The sequence below is a fragment of the Ornithodoros turicata genome, chromosome 10 (genome assembly GCF_037126465.1).
Source record: "Ornithodoros turicata isolate Travis chromosome 10, ASM3712646v1, whole genome shotgun sequence".
NCBI lineage: Eukaryota > Metazoa > Arthropoda > Arachnida > Ixodida > Argasidae > Ornithodoros > Ornithodoros turicata.
In genome coordinates, this window is record NC_088210.1 from 10,661,903 (window position 1) to 10,688,545 (window position 26,643).

Consider the following 26,643-nt stretch of genomic DNA (forward strand, 5'->3'; position numbering starts at 1 on the left):
TTTTGCACAAAACCGCCGACAAAACGAAGAACACGGGTAGAAAAAAAAAAAAAAGAGGCTCGTGAAAGTTTACGATGTCGTTGAGCCGTTTTTCCGGCCATTCGTTATACGGCTCGTAAAAAAACATGCACGCCAGGCTAATGGCCGCAGTGGCGGACTATGCAGTTAACGATGAGGGGAGGAGGAGGAGGAGGAGGGAGGGGTGTTGTGTACAGCACGTGCTGCTTTCGAGGTCTTTGAGGTTCTCCTTTGTCTCAGGAATTTGGCAACGTTGCGGACCAAGTGCCCGGAGGGGCACGCAGAGATAACAAACTGCCTAGAAGATTAGTTGGCGCTGAAATTTGGACGCTGGCATATTTACACGACGGAGGCCGAGCTTTTTTTTTTTGTCCGCGACAGGTATGGCGACGAAACAGCCCAAATAAAGTTGTTGTTCCCCCCCCCCCCGGTTGAATGAACGTTATGCAAGTCTGTCAGCTGTCTGCGCAGCTTCCCTCTCCGCCCTGTTGCTCGTGGAGTGGGTCTCATTGGCCCCTCTCCCAATAATAGGCCCCTCTCCCTGCCTATAGGGTTTATTCACTGACGTCACCTCGCCGCCATACTGTAGGTCCCTCGGAGTTACGTTCCCGCATTCGTTCGCTGCCATATGCTTTTTGGATGACTACTAACGTCGAAAACATGGAAATTGTTTGGATACGCTACAAATCACACACCACAATGACTTTGAAACACCAAATATACGGAGAGTACGATATGAGTAGCGGCTTGGATGGGACCTATACAATATGGCGGCCGCCTGCCTGCAAGCGACAGTGGCGGTCTCCTGCGGATGACGTCATGTGAATAAACCCTATAAGATTCGACGATTCGCAGATCCGGTTGGCCCATCCCTAGGATGAACTGTCTCAAGCCCACTCTTTACCCTGGATTTCACTTCCAAGTGCGACTCTCTCTCTCTCTCTCTCTCTTTCTCTCTCTCTCTCGAGAAACAACCTATTGTAAATGAAACTATATTACGTCCTCAGACCACAGAAACCATGGCACCATGTAAAACGTCACGCGTACGTCATTCTGAACATGTCGTGTTCCTCGTCTTTCCACGGTTTCCCCAGTTTTTTTTTTTTTTTCGAAATTCGGAACCGGTTCGCGCAGGGAACAAAGCCCGTTCTCGAGAAGAACATCCGTCGGTGTTTATCCGGTGTAGAAGCTTTTGAATGACTGCACCAAACTTAATATGCGAATTCGTGGTTGCTGTATAGTTACAGGCGCGTATGTCGTCGGCACAAGTTTCGCGTCAGTGGAGATTTGTACGTACATTCAGACCTGCCCACTGGAGTAACTCCATTACGTCCATAACTATAGTAAAATTAACCCTGCAAACGGAACGCGGCGAAGAGTTCCGAAGCAAAGTTGTCTGGAACGTGCCACGCTCTATGAAATGGCGTCGCAATTGTTCCGTCGGCCGGGAAAGTGCTGTTACCGAACTCCTTCCGAGTTTACCGTGAAGTCTCTTCACAGTGTGTCAGTTAGGTTTTGTATAAACTTCATAGTGTGCTAAAAGCTTGAGTTTGGACACAAACAGAACATTTGGTATACAGTGAACCCTCGTTAATATGACCACCACCGTTCCCACAGATTTTCGTCATAAAGCGAATTGTCATACTAACGAGAAACGCACAATCCGCTGACCTCAGGGACCGCTTCGTTCCGGCCATTCTTAGGTGCACAACAGCAGCAGCACAGTGTGACCTGGTGTCGTGGTCACTGCTGTTTTAAGCACTACAGTGCTTTGGCAGTCCGAAAAGTGCTATGAGTAATTCCGAGGTCAACAAAATCAGGAGTCATCCCAAACCTTGGCGCCCTACTTCAACACTTGTCACCCTCTGCCTGAGGTACGTGTGTACCCAAGCAGCAAAATGTACTGAAAGTCGGGTGCAATAGGGGTGGACGGGTAGGTGGAAGGCCTTGAACAGACTCGTGAAACTAAGGAACATCGATAAGACACATACCGTCCACCCCTATTGCACTCGACTTTCAGTACATTGTGCTGCTTGGGTAGCCTCTCCCTGGGGCTACTGTGCGGGTTATGCGACGTGGTCATAATAACGAGAAGATAATACCCGTGTTTGACACTACTTGTGACAAAAAGCTCAGTCATAGTCGGATAAGTCATAAGTGGGTTGTCATACTAACGAGTTGGATTTACATGGCGGCGGAACGGTTCCCAAGAAAAACGGTCATAAAGTGAGCATGTCATATTATCGGGGGTCATATTAACGAGGGTTCACTGTACATAAAAGAATAATTACCTCGTACACGCAGAATTCGCGGACGTTTCGTCGTAAACTTTCAACGCTTTTGCACGGCGACTGTAACACACGCAATAATGGGGAGCTTCGTGTCGTGCTGTGAATGAGATATTGAAACGATTTTATCGGTTTCCTATGTATATGTCTCAGTGCGACGTTTCAGCTATCTCAGAATGAGAGCTCATGCCATGAGGGCCATTTTTTTTCTTTTACCAATCGATCGATCGAGAGCTGATGAAACTACGAGGAGGTGAAACAAATGTGCCTCCTCCGCGGGAAATAGTTATATAGGTGATTAAGAGAAAATTAAGAGAAAAATAAGAGAAAATATTAAGAGAAAAATGAAGAGAAAATATATGATAAACAGAAAAATATTGGTAAATCATACAAAAAAAGAAGAAGAAAAATCGTGGCCCTATTAAATGCCTCGCTAGCGCATCAGCGACGAAGCGTAATAGAGCCATCTGTTCGACATGTATTTTTTGTCCGTACCAGTAATTGTTCCCCACCTGTTACGTCCGGTGTATGTGCTGGAAAGGGCGAGTCGTCGGAGCGGAAACTCGTTGAACGGAATTTTCACGGATAGGAATACATATAGGAAGAATAACCGGTGTGGCGTACAATAACCCGATGGCTCTTTTGTGTGTGTGTGTGACCAGTTTATTCGCTTTCTCCCTTTTGCCACTTTCCCGCTTCGCTGCATCCGAGGTATAAGAGAAGCGGAAAATAGGGTTACCATTTCTTGATGACGACTGACGATGCCATTTAGTTCCACGGCCTCAACTTTTCAGGAGTCGGACACACGTTGGCACATGTCCGCGTTGGTTGGCGTCGTGTTGTTACCGAGCGACCTGTCAGCCTGTGCGTCCCGGGCCGACTTCACGGGGGAGCTGTGCCAACATTCGCCTTACAGCGTTCGAGGAAAACACAGCGTGACATCCAGACAGCAGAGCCAGTGCCGGGATTTGAACGCGGGTTATCCTTGAGTGTCGAAGGCGATCATCTTAGTTATGTAGGGGGCTTCTAAATGTCGCGAAATTCTGGATGCTAAAGTTGGTGGCTTTACTTCTTCGTAATTCTGAGATTGCAGGAACAGCATTTGGTAGAAGCAGGATCGTACATGCTGTTCAGAATATTTTATTTAACATAATTATCTAAGTACACAAGTTACTTCTCAAGTTACACTTTGCTTGTAAGTAACACCATAACAACGTAGATGTTCTGCGTGTGAACTATCGTTACAAGAGTGTCACACTGCTAAAAGTATGCTTGCAGTAAAGTAAAGTACATGCTTGCGCTGGAAAGCATAGTTCAAATGCTTACTAGCGACGCGTACAATAACCTATGAAAACTATATGAGTTCGAGATTGCAGCATAATTTTCCGAGTGTCGGTTCTTGTACGATATTTTCGCGCGTCCAAAGGGGGCTTGTGAACGTGCCACTTCTAGAGATAATGATTACTATTATCTCTATACTACATGTATTACTATACTATCTATTCGTGGCTTTACGCCGCGAGACAGCTGTGATCACGAGCGACGCCGCAGTGGTCGCTCTGTGGATTCATTTGGCCCGACTGGGGTTATTTAAGAGGGCATACCAGTCTACGAGCATCTCCGATTCACGATTTTCCAAACACTAGATGGCGTCACGTTCGCCGTGCCTTGTGGCGACACAGACTGACAAGGTTCACTGGGGTTTCAGTAGGTGTATATGTGTACTCATATTTCATGTTCTTTTTATAAAAACGGAAAGTGGCAGACATATCAGTGAGGTGTCTATCGATTCTCGAAATATTTCCACATTATAAGACGCTGAAATATTCTCACAGGGCTTTAGAAATGTAATAAAAACCTGTTCAAAGAGGGGGATGAGAAAAAAAACGTGTATTTTTTCACTTTCTTGACGTCGCTGGAAAACACATACGGCATATTTCAGAATTCTTTCTGAGTTATTTAATTCATCTTGGCTTCCTCTTTACGATGAAACCACCCGCATTAAAATCTGCGCGGTGGTTACCGAGAAAAAGCATACAATATGTTCCATAGGAAATACATTGGGACGGAGAGAGCCTGGGTATGCCCTCTTAACGTGCACCGAAATTTAACGCGCTATTCAACCTCCCTCCCTCCCTCGCGGAGGACTGCGTGTCTAAGCGGCTTGTACAACCCGCATCAGAGTTAACTTGAACGCCATTCCGGCCCCCTGGTGGTGCTTCGGGGAAATAACGTCGGAGGGTGTTTTGGTCGTCTGTTTTTTTTTGTCATCTGCTTTGGTCATCCGGCAGCCTTTCAAGACGAGTGTCGGCACAGTTCCCCCTGAAGTCGGCCCAGGACGCATACTAACCCCCCTGTTCCCCATTTCTTCCTGCTGTCCCCTCTCCATCTAACCACGTCTGTACGCTACTCGTAGTCACAGTTGCTTCGCCGCGCTAACACGGAATTTAAAATAAATAAATAATTACGAGCCAGAGTAACGGGCTTCCACATCAGTTTCTTCCTCAGAACGGGGAATATCGCTACGCCATCTTCGCTGACACGGTTTTGCGCTGTTTCAACTGACTTCGGCGAGATAACGTTATCGGTGTATCAAATACCGCATGGCATTCAGCGTTGTGGAGACTTCCTCGGGGCCGCAACAAAGCCGAGACGCTTAACACTCGGGCACGCTGATGGCTTTACATCGTTTATGATAAAGAAAATTGCGGCTAAATAAGTAGCTGGTATGCGTAGACGTCCACAGCCTGAGGGAACGGAAAGCCGCCGTGTGCTTTGCGACCGGTTTTCTCTGACGTTTACCTTGCTCGAGTGTCTGGGAGTTTCGCGCTCACTAATGGCAAAACTGGGTGTAAAATGATGGGTGTTTTTCTTGTGTGTTTGTGTGTGTGTGTTTTCGCCACAAAGGTCACGTGAGTGTCGTCAAAATCCACGTTGCAAAATACACTGTAAATAAATGTTATCTGACTATAAAATACACAGTCGCGCGCGAGAAACTGCCAACAGTGAACTTGGACTAATATGGGCAATGAAATGCAAACACCGAACTTGGACTAGCCCAACAATAAACTCACCACAACGTTCTGTTCCGACGTGTCCATCCTGCTAAACCTAATGGCCACTAAAACGACTTGGATAGACGTCGTAAACCCGCGAATTTAAGTGGTTATATATATAGTGATGCCGTGTTTAAATTCAGACGCGGCGTATAATCTTACGAACAAACTAACGTTTCCTTGCTTCGAGAACGTGATTTTCGCGATCGGGGATTTCGCAACCGGTAATATCGAGGTCCTCCCCTGTCTGAGACGTTCCACGGGTTTTCGGGCAGGTTTTGCGGATGGATCACAGTTCCCCGCGAAGCTGGCTCGGGACTTGTTACTTAATAGCGAATTCAGCTGGTCGTCTTCGTGCAGCAAAGGTTGCACTGGCTCGAGTGTAGATATCACGTGACCGCTGCAACCCAACGTGCGTTGTGTTCCACCGGTCCTTCCGTTCGCTGTTCGCTCGTTTCTATAGGCTGAACCCACACCGGTGCACTACACTACACTGCACTAGAACGACCAGCTGAATTGACCACTACCCGAGAAACCTCATCATGACGTTGGTACACAGACTGAAACAAATTAAATTGGAAGAGGAGTGTTGGGTTCCACGAATGGGCACGTGTTCTCTGCCTCCTATTCAAAGAAAAGTAGGACCGAAGGTCGCCTCCTTTTCAGAGACCATCGTAATCCCCTCAAGACCGTGGCTTTCAGGCACAGGGGTGACACAAACCCGCCATTGTTGTAACTACCCTCAAGCGGGTGCTTTTGGCAAAACTGCCATCTTGTCCTGGTCGCACGTCATAGAAAACGTCATTTTGAGGTCATGTGACTTTGTTTACATGTCGTTTTGCCGTTTACCGACATATTTTCACCGTCTTAACACCAAGAGATGGCCGTATTTTGCCAGCGTAAACTATGCAGTGCTTCCGCAACATGGTAGCTCATTTCACCTTAGTTTAAGTACATCGCATCAGCTCGGTAAGTCTTAACGCGCGGTCGTCATCACATCTTTGGAAGTTGTCAACAATACGAGGCTTTATGTGTAAAACTGCGCGTTTTACTGCGAAATTATCGGATAAAAATAATTCCCGTGATCGAAAAACATCCAAAACGTCGTCCAGAAACAACAACCGCATTGTTTACAAACGGTTTGGCCGCCGATCACGGGCGCCGCCATCTTTAAGGTCACGTGTGTCTTGATGTTTGCTGTGACGTACGACCAGGACCTGCCCCGGATGCATTGCGTTCGCCCAGCACGCTTTCGTCTACGGAGCAATACATTGGATGCCACCCCTGTGCTTTCAGGCGCGACCTTGTTCGCCCCCTAGCTTCGAGTTTTATTGAACTCTACCAAAATTGGTGGCGCTGTCGAACACTATGACGTCATTTATTTACAAACAGGGAGAAGTCTATTCGCTATATACAACCGTCTTCCACATCGCCCCGGTTTCATTTCTCCTTTCCATTTTTCCACACCGCTCGTAGCAACATTTGGCTAGCGGCGCTGACACGGAATAGGAAAGAAAAAGATACACATGTAGATTAATTAAGAGAGAGATAAGTTGATTGAGAGATACATAGGGGTAGATACACAGAGGGATACGCGATGAATATACATAGAAAGAAAAAGAGAGAGAGATTGAGACTGATAGATAGGTAGAAAGAGGAGAGAGAGACGGAATGCGTTTAGCGCTTCCCGAATAGAGCTTACGTGCCGACCAGCTTCTGAAGAAATTTTTTCGAACCTACCGATCAAATAGCGTGACCATAACAACAACAACAGCAACAACTTTATTATGAGATGATGAATGGGGAATTCCATTGCCAAGGGCGATAGTCTACTGCATTGCTTGTGGTGATGATGTGGGGAATTAAATAATGTGTTAGCGCTGCGCAGGTATGAGTAGACAGAGACCACAGCAAGAGTCGAACAAGGAACGACTTTACTCGTGAAGGAAAAGGGAAAAAGTAAAGGAACAGCGTGTTACGCGAGACACGCAGTGTGCGCAAGATGAAAGTGAACAAACACGTGAGCATACGTCAGACGAACACGAAAACGAAACTAGACAACACATTGTGTAAATATATCTAACACCCTCCCTCAATGTGTCGTCGCAAAAACCCTTGTCGATGGTATCGGAGTCTAATGTTTATGAAGACCCAGACTCTCACAATGCCGGCGTGTCCTGTTCCCATTCAGAGCCTTGGTCATGATGTCCGCGTAATTTTCCGATGTTCTGATGTACTGGAGTTTCAATTGTCCGGTCTCGATCTTCTCACGGAGAAAGAAGTGTCGCAACTCTATATGCTTGTTGCGTTCGGATACCACTTGATTATTTCCGACCGCAATTGCACCCTGATTGTCAACGAAGAGGGTATGTGGCTCACCGATGAATTCACTCGCTCCCACTTCCTTCGTAAAATGTTGCAACCACAAGACCTCTTTAGTTGCGTGGCACATTGCGATATACTCCGCTTCGACTGTTGAGAGTGCGGTTGACGTCTGCTTTTTGCTACTCCAGGATACCGCTGCACCTGCTAGCGTAAAAACGTAGCCACTGAAAGAACGTCTGTCAACACAATCAGTCGCCCAGTCTGCGTCGCAGAAGGCTTGAATTTGCTTCCCAGTCTTTGAAAACGTTAACGCAACGTCTTTCGTTTGTTTGAGATAGCGTAGCATGTGCTTCAATCCGCTCCAATGCTGTTCGGTAGGCTTCACATTAAACTGACTCATATATGACGCCGCGAATGCCAAGTCAGGTCTCGTTCCTCCAGCTAAATAAAGTAGCCCTCCAATCGCTTGACGGTACTGGTGAGACAATGCATTCGCTGCCTCGTCGTCATCACACGCTTTCTTGTACTTCATTCCTGGATCTAGTGGTGACGAAGCTCCCCTCGCATCTTTCATGCCAAAGGTTTCCACGAGCTCCTCAGCATACTTCGTTTGGTCCAGGATCAGGCTTCCGTCTTCATTTCTTCTGATTCTCATAGATAGTATGTGGCTCGCTTCACCAAGGTCCTTTACTTCGAATGCACTTCGCAGTTTCTGCTTAAAGTCCTCAATTTTCCTTTCCGTCTTCGCTAGGATGAGTATGTCGTCCACATACACACCTATAATGAGGTCTTCACAAAAGTAAACGCAGGGATCTGCTTTTGACCTTGTCATGCCTTCGTTCTTTAGGAGTTCGTCCAATCTTATGTTCCACTCCCTCCCTGATTGACGGAGTCCATAAAGACTTTTCTTTAACAGGCAAACGTTGTCCTGGTCTTCTTTACACAAGATAGTGGGTTGCTCCATATATATGGTTTCCTTTAGAATTCCGTTGAGGTATGCTGCTGTAATGTCAACCTGATGTATTTTCCAATCTCTCTCAATTGCAACCGCAAGGAGTATCCGTATTGACTTCATCTTTATAACGGGTGAATAAGTTTCGTTGAAATCAATTCCTTGGACTTGAGAATAGCCACAAGCGACAAGTCGTGCTTTGTACCGTTGTAGATTCCCGTTCTCGTCATATTTCTTTCGAAATATCCACTTGCATTTGACAACTCCTTGATCGCGCGGTCTTGGGACAATTTCCCACGTACCGTTCCTCTCTAGATTTCCCAGTTCTTCATCTATGGCCTCCTGCCAATAATTGCCATCAGGCATCGACAACGCTTCTTCCAGAGTGATAGGATCTGGGATAGCGTCGGCTTGTGTGACCGTGTAACAGTAGTTTGGTCGTGGTTTGTTCGCTAGTCGTTGAGATCGTCTTGGTAGCTGTTCTACTTCGTGCTCCACTTGACCTGCTTCATCGACGAGCTCTTCGTCTCTGTTTGCACATTGGCATGCCACTTCTTGTTGCTCGGGTTCTCGTATAGGAGTCTCCTTTGGGGCCTCGTCTTCGTCGTTGACTTCAAGATTTACGACTACGATTCCGTCGTCGTTACATGACTCCGCAGTCACTGGCTCCGTGACTGTTTCGACAGTCTCGGGTTTGCAGGGAAATATGCCTTCGTCGAAAACAACATCACGGCTCAAGAAGAATTCATCATTCTTCATGTCCCACAGTTTGTATCCTTTGACACCTTCAGGATAACCTACAAGAATGCATTCGACCGCTTTGGGGTCCAACTTCGTCTTTCTACGTTGTCTCCGCTGTACTGCCCAAGCTCGACATCCATAGACTCTGAGGTAGTCTATTTTGGCCTCTCGGTTGAGCCATAGGGTTTCCGGCACTTGATGGTTGACGGCTTTTGAAGGACACTTGTTACGTATGTGCGCTGCTGTATCAAGCGCATCTGCCCAAAGTGTTTTAGTCAGGCCGGACTCAATCAACAGACATCTGGTCATGTCCATCAGCGTTTGGTTGTATCTCTCAGCTATACCGTTCTGTTGCGGTGTCCCAGGTACTGTCAACTGTCGTGTTATCCCGTATTTCGTCAGGTATTGTTTGAAGTCTTCTCCAACATATTCGCCACCGTTGTCGCTTCGAAGGGTCTTGATGGTAGTGCTGTGAAGATTTTCCACCATCCGTCTATACTCATCAAACTTTTTAAGGACTTCGTTCTTCCTTTTCATGGGGTACACGACTGCGTATCTGGAATAATCATCAATAAAAGTTACGAAATACTTCGAACCTCCTTTCGAAGTTGGTGTCACACTCCCCACGTCTGAGTGGATCAGTTCTAACGGCGCTGTAGCTCTCACTGTGACGTCACTGCTCGGAAAACTACTTCTCCTGAGCTTGCCTTCCACACACGTCGAGCATCTTCCTTCATCGCTCCTGAAGCTTTCTGGACAGAGCTGGTATACGGCATCCAGGTGGAGATGGCCGAGTCGACGGTGCCACAGCGATGCATCTGCAGTACAACCACGTTTCGATAGCCTCGATGACGAGCACAACTCTTCTACTGTGTATAATCTTCCCGACCTTGTTGCCGATAAGATGGTCTCACCGTTGCTCCGTCGCACTTCTGCTTTTCCATTGTGGAATGTTACTTTGAAATTAAGTTCCTCAATTTTCCCTACAGATAGGATGTTGCCGTCTAGCTCGGGTACGTACAGCACGTTCTTGAGGGTTAAGAAATTCCCACCGTACTCTTCTTTTAGTTGGAATTTCACCTCGCCAAGTCCGAGGACTTTCATTACGTCTTGGTTCGCTGTGTGTACAGTAGATTCATATGGCTGGAACTCCACGAATTTCGTCCTATTTGATGTCATATGGTCTGTAGCTCCGCTGTCCATGTACCAAACAGCATGACTCCCAGATCTTGTATCTGACACCGATAATGATGCGTGAGTCACCTTTTTCGCTTGCCGTCGTCCTGTTGATTTCTGCGGTGTGGTGTCGTCATCAACCTCTTCACAGTGTTTGGCGATGTGTCCCAGTTTCCCGCAGGCGAAGCATCTCACACGTCGTCTTCCAACATCGTGTCTTACATTTTGAAAACTCTTCATTCCACGGCCTCGAGAGGACGATTTCCCTTCAGACATGTTGGACATGTTGTCGCCTACTGACTTGTACTGACTCTCAGCTTCCCGTTTGGTGAACAAAGCTCTTGCTGTACCATCACTCTCCGTCGTCTGCCCTTCATCTCGACGTTTCTTGCGTTTTTCTTCGACTAAGAGTCTTGCCTTTACTTCCTTAGCGGTGAGTGTGGCTTCGTCCTGCTCCAACTTGAGGATGAGGGCTTCGTAAGATTCCGGCAGTCCCATCAGCATGACAAGCGCAACCTCTTTATCAGTGAATCCGTATCCACCGTTAGTCAACTTGCGATGTAGGTCCATCAAGCGGCTCAGGTACTCCTTCATCGGTTCATCGTCTTTCTTCTGGACATTCACAAAATCTCGCAGGAGTTGTAGGACGTGCAGCAATCCGTATTTCGTGTGAATTTCCCGAAGGATTTCCCACGCTTCCTTCGCGGTTGTGCAAGTGCCAATGTCATCCAGATAACTGTCCTCTACTACAAGGAACAGGAAAGTGAGGGCCTTGTTATTGTGTTTCCTCTCCTCGCCTGTCATTTCTGAGCCGGAGTATCCAGGATCCACTGCTTCCCAGCAATTCTTTTGTACGAGTGCAGCTTTCGTCCTAATCGACCACGCATGGTAGTTCTCTGAATTCAGTTTCGTGATCTTGAATTCGTCGCTGAAAGCCATGACTGCTGAATCTTCTCTGGTTTGACTGTCGCCCCGTCTCGGTATGCGTCGCTCAGAATCGCTTTGTCGTCCCAGGCACTACTTCTGTGTTCCTGGCGTCTGGCTTCGCTAACGTCGCTTCGGGCTTCGGTCGCTATCTTCACTTGCGTCCTGGACTGCCCTCTTCACTTACGTCCTGAGCTGTCGTCTTCTCTTGCATCCTGACGTGTCGTCTTCACTTGCGCCCTGGGCCCATAACCTGTTAGCGCTGCGCAGGTATGAGTAGACAGAGACCACAGCAAGAGTCGAACAAGGAACGACTTTACTCGTGAAGGAAAAGGGAAAAAGTAAAGGAACAGCGTGTTACGCGAGACACGCAGTGTGCGCAAGATGAAAGTGAACAAACACGTGAGCATACGTCAGACGAACACGAAAACGAAACTAGACAACACATTGTGTAAATATATCTAACATAATGAGCCCCTTCACAATAAGGATCGAAGTCCTATGGTGTCCAAAAAGGTCGAAAGAGCTTTGAGGGCACAGCGTTGGTGGGATGGATTTGGCCAGGGACCAAGCCATTTTGGGAGAGAGAGAGAGAAAGGGAGAGAGAGGTTGGTAGTGTGGGCAATGATCAAGAAGGTGCCGTAGATCTTCTAGAGCAGTGGCTCCCAAAGTGATGGTCTCCGCGGACCCCCGGGGGTCCTCGAGAGTCTTCGTGGGGGGTCACGACGATCGAAGACCGTCTTGGCGAGTGCTGGTGATCACGTCATCTCTGAGGGTGACGATATTGATATATGGACGATATAGTCAATACTAAACAAGCCCGAAATATACTAACTTCTCATTTCCTACATGGCGGTGTCTTGTTTGTTTTTCCTTTTCTTTCTTCACGTCCCTCGTTTATGTCGACATGAAAAGTATTTAACGGGGATCCTCGAATGGATTCTCAGTGGTTTTTGGGGTCCGACACAACGAGAAGTTTGGGAAACGCTGTTCTAGAGCACCGCTGACAGCATCTCGGAGAGACAACCCGCCTCAAGCGGTAAAGCAAACTGAGCATGACTACTGACTACTGTAGCAACCAAAACACTAATAATAATAAAAAAAGTGCTCTGAGAAGGACATGATTAAAGGGTCACTATACCCACAAAATCTGGTGGTGTCTTTAGAAAATCTTACCGAATTTGCGATATTCCTGCAATCAACGTGACTCACTTCTCTCAAAATATTGTCTCTCTATGCGAAGCGGAAGTATCATATACAGTGAACCCTCGTTAATATGACCGCGTCGGTTCCCGCAGATTTTGGTCATAAAGCGAATTGTCATAATAACGAGAAAGCGGTCCAGTGGGGACCAGAGGGCATGCACGGCAGAACAAAACGTACGCATGATGCTGTACAACAATTTATTTAATAAAAAAAGTCTGTCAGCAATGACTGCTTGGAGTAGCTTGCAGTGATCAGCTTTTCTAACTGTACAAGAGTATTATTGATCACGCAAACATTATTAATGTCATTGTGTTGCTCAAAAAACAATAAGGCAACCTTCAGTGCTTCACTGCTTTAGCAATCCGAGAAGAGGTATGAGTAATCTTGAGGACAACAACGCCTCGAGTCACCCTAATCCTTTGCGCCCCACTTTAACTGTGTCACTTTGTTCCTGAGAAACTTAAGCAGCCACTCAAAAGGGTGCGTGACGCGGTCATAATAACGGGAGGATAATACGTGTCTTTGACCCCAGCTGTGCCCAAAAATCTCGGTCATAGTCCGATAAGCGGAATGTCATATTAACGGGAAGGATTTACTACATGGGGAAAAAACCGTTCCCCACGAATTCGGTCATAAAGCGTGAATGTCAGATTAACGGGGGTCATAATAACGAGGGTTCACTGTAATTAATTTCTAGTCTTGACAAGTATGACGTCATACTATATTGTGCGCAATCTGCAATGCGTCATGCAACTCCACGTGGACACATTTCCATACCATTGAATGCAAGGAAGAAGTACCGCATAGTTTACGCTGGCAAATATACGTTCATCTCTTGGCTTCGTGCCGACGGGAATATATCGGCAAGCCCTAGAACGACATGTAAACAAAGTCACGTGACCTGAAAATGACGTTTCCTATGATGTGTGACCGGGACAATATGGCAGATTTGCGAAAGGCACCCGTTTGAGGATGGCAGGTTTATGTCAACGCCGTTTATGTTTATGTCATGTTACGATCGAAGGGGCCAAACGTGTGACGTCACGGCTGATCTTCCGGTTTCGGTTTTATAGTTGCCTGTGGTTGCCGGCAACCCGGCATAGCATAGTATCGGAATGCTTCGAGAGGTGTGATCCTACCGTGCCAAGGTGCACGCCCCCCCCCCCTCCCCCACCCAAGTAGCCTGTGCAGTTAGCCTCGTCATTGGCTATCTTAGGTAACGTGACCCTTACGAAGCTTCGAGAAGGCTAAAACTCATCCCATGTCTTACGTCTCTCGCCCAACGCTTTTTTCTTTCTTCTTTTTACATCTCGTATTAGCGCCGCGAAGCAGCTGTGGCTATGAGCGCCGTACAGACGTGAAGAGATTGAGAGAGGAAAACAGGGAGGAGTGGGGAACAGGGGGGGTTAGTATGCGTCCTGGGCTGACTTCAGGGGGAACTGTGCCGACATTCGTCCGGAAAGTATGCTGGAAAACCAAGGGGAAACATCAGACAGCAAATCCGGTGCAACGATTCGAACCCGTTTCACCTCTGAATCTCGGCGTGGTAAACGATCATTCTATCCTGTCCTGTCCTGTCCTGTCCTGACCTGTTTTGACCTCACCTCACCTCACCTCACCTCACCTCACCTCACCTCACCTCACCTAACCTAACCTCACCTCACCTAACCTAACCTAACCCAACCCAACCCAATCTAACCTAAATTAACCTAAGCACTACGCCACGGGAGCTGGTGCGTTTTTTTCTGCTCTCAAATGCACTTGGAACGCGTATTCCGTCTTCTTGGACAGCACAAACGTAAGACGAAGCATAAATGCATAAAAGAGGCGAGAACCATGCCAGCACGGATTGCGGGCCACTTGGTCACACGGACGAATGCGGTGACCCGCGGTGCACCCAGCTTATAATGCCACTGTTCGAGAAGGACCCGCCTCTTGGGACCTCCTAAATTAGAGCTCTAACTGTGCCGTTCGCCAGCCGTGCACTCTCGCTTTCCGACGTTTTTTTTTTTTTTCTTTCCTCCCTTTGTTTGAGCCGGTTTGTCCCGCGGGCCGGCCGGATTAATAAGCGGAACGACGACCCCCCGATAAGCATCTTTTCCACTGGGTATCTCCGTGATACCCCATTTCAAAGAGGGGGGGGGGGATAATGACAGAGCGCCCATTAAATTACCACCATATAATTACCGACAGGAAAGCAACGAAACGTGAGGCCACCGCCCCAGGTGAAATGGCGCCGTTGCCGCCTGGTCACGCTTTCCATAGATAATACCCGTGCTGGTGGTATTCTTTTTACTTTTGTTCTTTTCTTTCTTTTTTTTTTGCCACAGCACTCGGGTGATACGAAAACACAGTTCCTAATGTTAATAATTTCCGACGTGCTGTTGTTTGGCCCGTACTCCATTGCACGCATGGATAAACCGCTTTGCGTTGGACGAGAAGAGGGACCCGGATGATGCTGACACGTGGCTGCCACAGTGTTTGCCATTACACGGGTTTCTAAGTGTGCAACAGTCTGCACGTAATGGCGATTTTGACTCTGGTTGTACTTTAAGGGATTGCTTTTCCTTCTTTCTTTTTTAATGTGATGCAGTCTGAGCGACTTCGATGTCATCGTCGATTCGTGTTCCCACCATTACGACTGCTGCGACAGAAACACTGTAAGCTGCGATGTTAGGTTTGGCTAAATAGTAACGAATTTTAGCTGTATTCCCTGGTTGTCACGTCACCACAGTTAACCTACACATGTACAGCTTGGGACAAAAGTTCACGGAACACCGGGGTGTCGCATTTCTCCAATGGAGCGACAACCTAGCAGCAATAAGGAGTGGACATACATATTGAGAGATGAATAGAATAGCCCGCCACCCGTTTCCTATTCGATCGCTTCGTGATAGCTAGCAGGGAAGCGCTCCGATGAAGAAATACGCAGATGCCGTGTTCCGTAAACTTTTGTCCCAAGCTGTACGAGTCGGTAGACCATAACACTGAGACAGTACAAACTTTTTGTACCTGTACTTCGGTTTTGACGATGTTTCGCGGCATCCCCTTTCCTCGGAAAGGTGTTCGTCGTTATTTATTAGTGAGAGTTAATGCATCGTACTCCATCGCCTTTGCGTACGATGCGCTAAAACTCTCTGTTATCGGTACACCGATACAATGGGACCGTTGCAGCAAAGTTTGCACAGCGCCATTTCGGGCCCAAGCGGCCACGGATGCAAACAGTAGGGAGTTCTATCAGCGGGTTCTGCGTGGTGTTTCAAGCAGTATACGTCAGGGAGAGCTACAAAACCTGTAGGACGTTCACAGCAAAAGCGGTGCATCTTGCCAAGAGCGAACAACTCGAGACCATGCATTTGAAAGTGCCACGTCGTCTGCTAAACTACCGCGCGTTGCATATTTTGGGGCGCTGACGTTGTCCTGCCCCACAGAAACAGGTCCATTCCGGCGTACACAAACTGACACACCGAAATTGTATCGGCGTACCGATAATAAGCGACCAAGAAGTTTGTAAACAGATAGAGCACTTTCATAATCGATCGCCTCGCGTACAGATTAGATAAGCGCTGTCGGAAATCGTTTTCTTGACCTTGGCGCTCGACTCCGTCGTGCGCAGTCTTGGTAACTAGTAACTAAATTACTTTTAACTTGTAACTGCAACTAGTTACTTTTGGGGTTAACTAGTTACAGTAACTAGTTATATTTCCAGAAAAGTAGCTTTTAACTGTAACTAGTTACTATTTCTGTGAATGTAACTGCAAAATGTAACTAGTTACTCGAATAAATGTTGATCCTTGTTTACGTACGTACGCGTGTCGTCTTTTTCCCTGTGGGAGAGCCACGTATTGACTTATACAGCTTCTGGTTAAGTGCAATAATACTGTTATCGTACTCAAGTAAATGTAAATTAATATGTTTTTAACAATTGTATCACCCTCTCATGGTCATTTTTATAAAAAAGTAACTGTAATGTAACTACGGTAAGTTACTTTCTCTCAGTCACTATAACTGTAACTTAGTTACTTAACCAGGGAAGTAACTATAACTTTTTAGAAGTAACTTACCCAAGACTGGTCGTGCGGATGACCACCACCGTCGCCTGCCCTCACAGGGCCCCCCGCTGTCACGTGTTCAAGGGGTCTACGAATCAGGAACGTCTCACTGTAGAAGAAAAGAGGGGGGTCGTTTTTATGCGGGACAAAACGAGCGAGTTATTGCCGCGGTACCCACGCCGTAAATGATTACCTTTTCTTTCTTTGTCATTGGAGGACTCTTCCTGGCGATTGAGTAAACGGACCTTTTCGCAACGACCGGTCGTAAAAAAAATATCGAGCTCGTATAATTTGCAGCGTGGACGCGAGCGCGCGCGCGCCTCGAAACAAGCTGCCGGTGGGGAAAGCATAAAAGGCGTCTTAAAGGCCGTTTTGTCGCTCGTATCCCGCTCTACTCAACGTGTAACGACGTCGCCCCCTCCATCCTTGTGTCCGCCTTTTCACGGCGTCGTAAATGCGGCACAAAAAATAAAAAGCGCCGCCGACGCTGTAAGAAAAAAAAAAAAGCTATTTTTTTTTAGACACTTCTTCGGCTGCTTCCTTTGCCGTCGTTTTGTCGCTTATATTGCTGTTTTTACAGCGACGTATACTCGTGGTGGACGACAGCTCTCCGACGCGTGTGAGAGTCAGCCAGCGACGCTGTATTATGTGGCCAGGGTCTTCGTGTATCGTGGAAGTGGACCGGATGTAAAATATATTTACCTTGCAGGCAGAGTTGTACGTAACGCGTTACTAGTAATCAATTACTTTTTTTCCAGTAAATTGTAACGTAATCAATTAATTTTGTGAGCAAGTAATTTTCCAAATAATCTGATTACAATTTTCGGTAATCAATTACTGAGTAATCGATTACTTTTTTTAACCTTCTGTCAACAATGGCAACACTTTTCAGCAAGCCCGATCTTCGACTGAAGCAATGACGCAGAAGTCACTGTGACGGCCGTCTCTAGTCCTCACGTGTTCCATGCAGACCACAGTAATACGATAATTCCTTACAACCGCCACCTACCAGAGCAACAGTAACAATAGTAACAAAACGAAGCGGATGTTTCAACGCCTATACGGTCGTCCTCATTTGGGACAGGAGGCGAGACAATTTAAAAGTAACGCGTTACATTTTTAATCGGTAACGCATTACATTTTTGATGAAGTAATTTGTAACAGTAAAGAATTACTTTTCGCGCAGTAGTAACAGTAATTGTAATCAATTACTTTTTTCGAGTAACGTGTACAACTCTGCTTGCAGGTTAGGTGTAGATGGATGACGGTATTTGTTTCGGTATATTGTCGGTGTTTTTTTTTTCAGTCGATGGCATATAGCTTTTCAAAAGATATCGGTATTTAATCGATGTGTGCGTCGATCTAACTGTCGAAATTTTATCGATTTGTGTATATGTAGAATATCGATAAACCTCGCTTGGATATCGCTCTTTGATGTATATTGATATCTAATTGATGCATGTGTCGATTGAAATGTTATCGATTTGTGTATCGCCAGGATATCGATTTCGTTTTAGGCGAATATAGATCAATATAGATAAGATCACGATTTTGTTTTTTTCTCCCAAGTTTGATGTAGTAAGTTAGTATACCTATAAGATACAAACATGAATCGACAAGGCATTAACGTTTTTAGCCGATATTTATGGGTACTTTGATTCAGATATCGATAGCTATCGATGTTCGAAATCAAGCTACGTTCGCACCTTCCCTGGAAGTTATCTCGCCCCTGTCCCGAGTTTCGACATCATACCATCAACCGGTGTTTCAATGTCCTTTTATCACGTACACAGTCTGTAGTTCTGAGTTGAACCCGTTCTGGAGCCCATTTGACACAAGGCTGCCGCCTGTAAGCAAACTTTCCAGTTGTTCCGCTATTTCCTGCCTACGCATGCAGGCACTTCCTGATCTGTTATCGAAAGAAAAAAATTGTCGCTAGGACTTGGACAGCTTCCACTTAGTAAGAATCTCAATTTATTACGACGCAACCGCGTCGTATGGAGTTTCGTTGTGACTCGTACGAACGCCGATGGTTTCGTAGGCCAGTAACGCAGATCTATTAGGAAATGATCGCAGCCCAACGACTGCAGAGCGTCTTGGACGTCGGTGTAATGGTTACATTTCGCGAGATTCGACTACATATAGTAAGTTTCTAGTGGCATCTGCATAGGGTGGGACAAGCGCTGTGATTGCCCGTATACACGTTTTTTAAAAAAAAAAAGAACTGCTCTCGCCCGAAAATAATAAAATAAAATAAAATATAAATAAATAATAAATATATAAAAATAATAAAATATAATATAATACCACCAATAAAATATAATTTTATTATAGAGACACCGGTTCTTTAAATGCCTTGAAATTTAAGGAGACCATTTTTTTATAAACAGAATACGTGGGTTAATTTGTATCATGCACTGGGCTTAACCCCATCACTCCATTTTTAACTAGTGACACTTTTAACAACGTTTTGGCGCATTATAGCCTTCGTCGCTGCTGCGCCATAGAAATACTAATCATCATCATCATCATCATCTCACCCGAAAAACGACGAGCAGGCACTCATTGCTTTGTCTCCCCACTTTGCACATTTTCGCGTTTTTTTTTGTCTTTTTTTTACACCTTTCGTGCGTAAATGTCTTGCCCTATATATGAGGCTCTGACATGCTATAAAAATGGTTAATTTCGCGGTCTTCGCGAATAATTCGCGAATTCGTGTTGGAGCGCGTTTCTGGAATATTTCGCGGGACCTTTCGCGAAATTTCGCGAATCCGCGTGGAAGCGGACGGAAGCTGAAATCGCGGGATCGAGGGAGTTCGGGGTTTGTGACATTGCCGACAGTGAAGAACGAGAATTAGCCGGCCTCTACATGCTAGCCTGTACATGACGGCTGTCTTATAGAGGCTTCCCGTGAACTCCTATCCCGTAACAATGACATATGCCTGCTGGTGTTGTGAAAGCGGGTATCTGCAATGCCAGGTGATACACGAATAAACTACTGATGTTGAAGTTGCCTTTTCAGTTTCAAAGTTGTGAAAGTAAAGGTCGTCAAGTGAGTCTCAGGCTCGCCTTCTATTACTGTAAACGTAGTATTTTTTTTTTATTCGCGATGTATTAATTTACGCGGATCGTGCATTCAGTCATTTGCAAAGTTATTCGCGAGTGTTTAATTTCGCGATTCCGGGACTGTTTTTTTTTCGCGGGATAAATACGTGAAGCTGCGTTTGCGAGTACAATTTTTCGCGATTCTTTAGCGGTCGCGAAATTCGTCGCTAACAAAGAATACGTTCGCACTACTTCGCAGATTAAAATAGAGCACTGCATAACAGAAAGGGGGGAACAACACACGGTACAAAAGGAGCGGCGGCGGGGTATATATTTATCCCGTCGCCACCGCCGCTGCATTTCGCGCATTTCCACGAAGCCGTGACGGATGTTTCACTCGCGCGTCACTCGCGGAACGTTCCAGTCAGTTTTGTACGAGGCCTAACGAGTATAGCGACGAAATGCTTCTGGCGGTGCTTTCACTGGTGAGAACGGAGGAGAGCGAGAAAAAAAAAAAAAAAGAAATCCCATCGACGAGTCTCTGTGACCTCGAAGAATCCCCCCCGCTTCTTATCTGGTCATCGTGTAATTAAACGCCCCGGGGGATTCTTTCGATCGACGCTTTCTCTCCGGATACTTGATCTTGTGCCTCTATTACCGCGTTGGGAGGTCGTTTATCAACCCTGCCGCATTCCGCGTTAAACCGTAGATTATGTACCCGCTCGGCTTCGCAAAGAAAGCAACAAAGATCGTTTGTGGAGATATAGCGGGAACGGCGCTGTGGTTCCGATTGTAGCCTAGCGTCGGGTGTAACGCTCCCGTTCAAAAGTTGGGTCTGGCGTTGAAAGCTGGGCGGTTACTCGATCGGGCAAATCGGGACCGGCTTTTCAGCCTTTATAGATACCGCGTTGCTGTCTCACTATACGTGGTGCTAATTGGGCCTGTTAATCCTTGTCCTCTCTTTCACTCGCCTTCAATTGTCACAGTGTCTTTGTCTGTTGATTCACTTGTTGTGTAATCCCCCTTTCAACGCCGACTTGGCAGTGGTTAGTGTTCGAGACCGCGACGTAATGCTACAAATAGAGTCCCGTTCGCAAGGAGTGCCGTTGGGATACGAGCTTACTTTTAGCGCAGCTTTCCCAGTGCACGTGCTGCTCCTGCTCTACACTTCGCATTCTCGAGCTCGTGCGAAATGCACTGTCGATAATGTAGGGTTGTCCTTACGAGCCTTGCATCTCTTTTTTCTGCAAGCCCTCTACGGAAGATCGCTTCGTCACGATGCCGTGTATTCACACGAGCGACATTCCCCCAGAAGCGGAAGATGCGAAAAGCGTCATAGCTTTCTGCTGTCACGTGAACGCGAGCGCTCAACGTCGTGTCTTCACGTACACTACTAACCGTGGGGAGTATCCTGCTACACAGCCACAAGATATTCCGTAGCAGACGACAGGAAAAGACGCTGACGGTGTCGTCTGCTAAGTGTCGTCTGCTAAATGCGCAGTACGCCACTGCCGATATTCCGACATCGTGTGAAAGTCACGTGATGGTGAATACAGCCAACACCACCTAGATAGAGAAAGCCTGCGGATTGCCTCCTTTCCCTCTTTCAATTAAGAGTCAGAATTCGTCTGCTACTGTGATTCACCGTTCTTGCGAATTCAAGAACCCGCAAATGATTGCAGCTCACCTGGAACCTGCAGACCTAAATAATGTAGACAAAAAGTGCGAGACGCTTTACAGAAAATCAGTTTTGAGAAAGATTGTGACCGTTTTGCGCTTTATTTCAAAGTTTTCCCATTTAATACGCGCCGTGACGTTCAATCACAACTCGCAGACGACGGTGGTTCTTCTCCATGGCCACGACCGCTGAAAGCACGTTCGTGATTGGCTTCGGCCGTTGAAAACACGATCCTCATTGGCTGACTCCTAATTGTTACGTCACGTCGACGAGCGCGCAGGCTTTCTGTATCTAGGTGGCGTCGATAAGAGCCAACTAGCGTCGAAATCCCACAGCGTTACGTTACGGAGGGTTCTTGAACGCGCGCGCAAATTGTAGCACACACCGTAGCATCGTCTAAGCTACTTATTTCCTACCACCAAAATGGCAACCGTCCTCGGCCGGGTTCGAACCTGCAACCTAGGTATCAGTACCTACCTACCTACCCATTACTTAGGTATCAGTACGCTACCAACTGGCCCACCGAGGCCGGTAGTGCGTTTTAGTGTAAAAACGGGCTTTGCTTTTGCCGAGCTAGACGAAAAAGATGCCCATGATCGAGTCGATTCCCTGTCTCATTGCTCACCGGCGATACCGTTTGAGGGTAAAACGATCTTGCGTGAACCAGACAAATTATTGCTCGGGTTCACTGTCGCTGCACGTTTTTGTCCCCGCTGCGAAATGAGGCCGTCGCCAACTTATCGTTCATCGCGCACAGCTGGGGTTGTTTTGCACACGTTTCATGTGAGAGCGCAAAACCGTGCATGTATGTGTGCGCGAAAGAGCTCTACAAAATGACTTCTTTCTTTCCGCAGGCGTCCGACGCAGGCTCGGATCTTTTCTCTGGCCCACAACACAATCCAAGTAAGTGTCTTCGTAATTGCGGTGATGCCTAAGAGTGTACCCTGCACGCATGCATTACAAGTACCGAATGTATTTGAGCCTGCGACGCACATACACATGCAGACTGCTGCAACGTCAACTAACGTACCTATACGTAACAAGTTGTGCATTAGACTGGTGATGCTTGCGGGAACTCCATTGTGATGTATACATTGCTCGTACGTTTAATGGGTTTGCACGGGTGAACAATCATCTCATCTACCAGATCTTGACGACTTTCAGCGACATCATACAGGCAGGTCACAACGTGATCCTTCACTAGGTCCCCTCACACTGTGGTATACCAGGTAATGAAACAGCAGACAAGATGGCCAAGACAATGTTTAGCGCCATGTACACTACACAAAAGCCTCAACACACAACCTCCGACTAAAGGCCAATCTCCATGGAGCGAATTTTTTGCAACGAAGTTCGTTCCGCCGCTAGTTGTTCGCTGGCACCAGCTCCATGGGACGAAAAAGTAGCGGACGGCGTCGGAAGTCTGGCTCTGATGTCACTCTTGCAGGAGTACAAAGTGACAGCTTAGTGAAATCAGTTGTTCGAAAAGTGTACTTAATGTCATAAATTTTGTAACTAAATCCAACACCGTAACGCCATGTACCCATGCACCGTAAGGCATATTCAATACTGCGAAAGGAAAACATGTTTCTTGGCAGAGAATCCCTGGCGTTCTAGCGGAGCCGTAGGCGGGACAGCGAGCAGACGACCGCACCCCATAGCAAGAAGGCGACGACTCACAGGAGCAGACGACAAGGCAACGTAGCTGGCGCAGATTCGTAGCGGAAGAGCGCTCTGATTTGCCGGCCTCGTGTTCATCTGCAGCTGACGCTTCCGGAATCGCGGACGCTGGGCAAAAATATACACTGGAAAATATCTGGCATGGGCAGACCGCCGGCAGACGCTTGCATTTTTGGCGCCTCGTGCAGGGAGTCTGACGCTGAGCGAAGTTCGCAGCTTTTTAGCTGTACATTCGCTCCATGGAGGTTGGCCTTAACTTTCCTTCATTGATCTGGACTTACCTAAAAGGCGCCATACCAAAAATTTGTGAAAGACCTCTGCAAACTGTGATCCACAGAACCCATGAAGTGATCCACAGAAGGAAAAATATGCCCACGAAAAAAAAAAAAAAACATACCAAATGCGGCTCACGCGATCTCCGCTATGCTCAACATGCAAGACTTCGGAGGACACACTCCACGTAATTATTCAGTGTCCGGCCTACAAAGCACACAGAGAAAGACTTGTAAAGCTCGACCCCTGCCCGTTCGGCGTTTGTAAACTACTGGGACCTTGGCCATGCCCACAACAACAAAGAAAAGCAGAGAAAACGGCATCGCAAACCAGTACTAACACGTGACCCCAAGCATGGGACCCAGACTCGAAAGCAACCGGTGACACTCGTGATAGAGTGTCACATGTGCTAGTAACCTTAGTTGCTTGCCACCACATTAAAAAAAAAAAAGGGAGCTGTAGGTGCCAACTGAAGGAACCAAATAGCTCCTGACACCACACAGTTCTGAAGATCTGTCCGCACCTCACAGAATATTCCCTCTTCCATCCTTCGTGTGCTGGCATCGTCTGCTATACCAGCCCTGGTTTCAGCGCCCTCCGCGTTTGCTAACGAATCTTTCATCTTCCGTTCCAGCGCTGCTCGATTACTCTTGGCATTTCTTCCGAGACGTCTTCTTGAGGTGTGCTTTCCTCCTCGCCCGTTTTCCTCTTAACCCGGCATCTCGCCCGATAAAGTCGCTTCTAGTCGTGACAGAGCCGTTCCATGCAGCAGGTCACAGGTTGCTTGTTGGCTTGCGCAGGGTCTCGATGTTCAGACATCGTTTTCGTATTAAATACGTCTGCAGAGGAGATGGTGTTCCTCTACATGAATACTGACCGGCGGTGATGGAATGTCCCAGCGGGCAGATGTTCGTGGCCTAACGCAACGACGGTGCTGGTAGTACTGACGAGCCAGCGCGGTACCGCGTGACGCGAAGGATACATCGTCGTCGTCCACGGGCCGCCACATCACTCCCCCATCAGACGCGAAGCGGTGCTTGCGGTTGACGTCTGCGATGCGGTTGATACCATGAAGGGAAGAATGACGACGACACGTGGATGAGGGACAGCTTCGCGTACGGCTTGGGTTCGTGGCAGCACAGGCGCGCGGATAGCGGGCGTCGACGTTCGTTGGCGATGTAGTGCATTTTGCGTCGTGCTGCTGCGCCAGTGCTCGCGTCGTGTCAGGTGGTAGCAGGGCAGTGGGGGTTACGTGAGGCATTGCCGCGAGCGTCTTCCAAAAAGCGGTGCCGAGCTGACGCATGTGCGGTGCCAGGGCGTAGCGTGTGGCAGCAAGGCTACATCGTCTTCGTCCACGGGACGCCGCACGTCAACCCCATCGTCGTCTGTAGCAAAGGATGCGGTCCTTGATTGCCCAATTCGTCAAGCCGTAGTCCAGCAAGAAATATAACCTACCTAAGAAGTATAACATTGCTTCTTGCGATTGCACGGCGCAGACGATCTTTAGCTTTGGGGTGGGTGCTACTATCTCAACCGCTTTCATCCATTTCCATCACTGTCGAAAAATTTGTGAATCTTTTTTTTTATGGGTCTAAATTCGTCATGCTCGCACATAATCTGCACATAATCTACAGGGTTACCCAAAGACGAGGTACGGTGTCTCTACTTCGTAAAATAATACCGGTGGCACGACAGACGCCGACCCCAGTGATATATGGAGCGCTACAAAATCGTGTCAAAAACTTTCGTCTTCCAGGTTTGCTACAATGAACCGTGGAAAATTAACGACATGTTCCTGTACATTGTCAATACTCTATTCCGCCCTTATCTTGAGCTCCAGGGAAATCGTTGGGGCTTTGCAGATAACTCTGGAGAGCATATTTGCTGAAAGTGGTACAAGAAAAGAGCGTAATGATAGATAGATAATTTTATTTCACACTCAAGGTGTTGGAAATCAGGGCAAAAAAGCCATGTGGGTTGACTAGGCACTGACTCCCTTACATTACATTCAATACTCTATACATAATCCGCTTCGAAATCGTTTCAAAGCAGCCAAGTAAATATATCGTAACGCAAAGGTGTAGGTTGCTACAAAACTACGCGAGGTCTTATACACAAACGAGGCTCAGCATGCGATATGCGATTAGAAATGTTGGGAAACGGTCCTTTAATTTTCACGATGACTTACACGTGGCAGTATTTATACCGGATGTTCTTTTCGCTTGGTTTCACAATTTTGGCGATTTTGGGGACGGGTACGTCAAAGTACGTGCCCGTTCTGGAATTTTCTTCAATATGGTGGCCCTAAATAATGACTGGCTTCGATGGTGCTGTCACACATTTCCCAAAAACTCTAATTGAAACGTTAACAGTTGACATACAACAATAACAAATAAGAATAACAAATGTTAACAAATGGTGAACAGTAAAAATTAACATACTCTCCTCCAGAGAGAATGCCCGCTTGGCCATATACCGTAAACGTATTTTTATTCGCGATGTATTAATGTTCGCGAATTTCGCGACCGCCAAAAATTCGCGAAAAATTGCACTCGCGAACGCAGTCTGACGTTGATCCCGCGAAAGGAAGCAGACCTGGAATCGCGAAATTAGATACTCGCGAATAACTTCCCGAATGCGATTCGCGAAAATTAATACATCGCGAATAAAAACACGTTTACAGTAATCGGCCTGCAAAACCGACATCTGCGCTGCTTTAATATCTTTTTTTTTATGAACATTGTGCAGCAGAATATGTATTACAAAACACCCTGTATAAAGTTCTAGCACACAAAACTTCCTTTAAAGTATAGCTTAGCCCTAAACTCTCAGGTTACTAACCCTGTCTTCATTACAGACCCCGTACTTTGTGCTGGGTAACCCTGTACTTGTTATTGTCCGGCAACTTCTCCACTACGCGCACTAGTGTTATTTGGAGACTTTCCTCGGAGTCCACCTTTTTCCCCCCAGTTCTCTTTCGAAATGAGTCCTCCGCTGGCCTGCTCTCCTCCGTGACATGGATTCCAAACGTGGTCGGCGTCGTAAATTGAGCCAAACAGCGAACACTGCTTCAACTCGGAGGCACTGTGTATGCGGAGCGCGTCGCACCGTCGCGGACTCTAATGTACACCATCAAGATAATAAGAACGCCGAGCCCAGGAGCGTGTGTGGCACAGCAGTTTTATTTTATTCTTTCCCTCTGGAGTACTGTTTGTTTTCGGAAATGACA

General features: G+C 47.0%; 1 protein-coding gene across 4 annotated transcripts in view; it reads left to right on the forward strand.

Moving 5' to 3' along the window:
• Window positions 1-26,643, forward strand: part of LOC135370263 (autism susceptibility gene 2 protein-like) — a 215,622-nt gene that overhangs the window by 161,540 nt on the left and 27,439 nt on the right. For all 4 annotated transcript variants that reach the window (XM_064603971.1, XM_064603972.1, XM_064603973.1 and 1 more), the window contains one exon: window positions 22,316-22,364. In XM_064603971.1, the coding sequence (XP_064460041.1) occupies window positions 22,316-22,364 (49 nt within the window). The remainder of the gene's footprint in view (window positions 1-22,315; window positions 22,365-26,643) is intronic.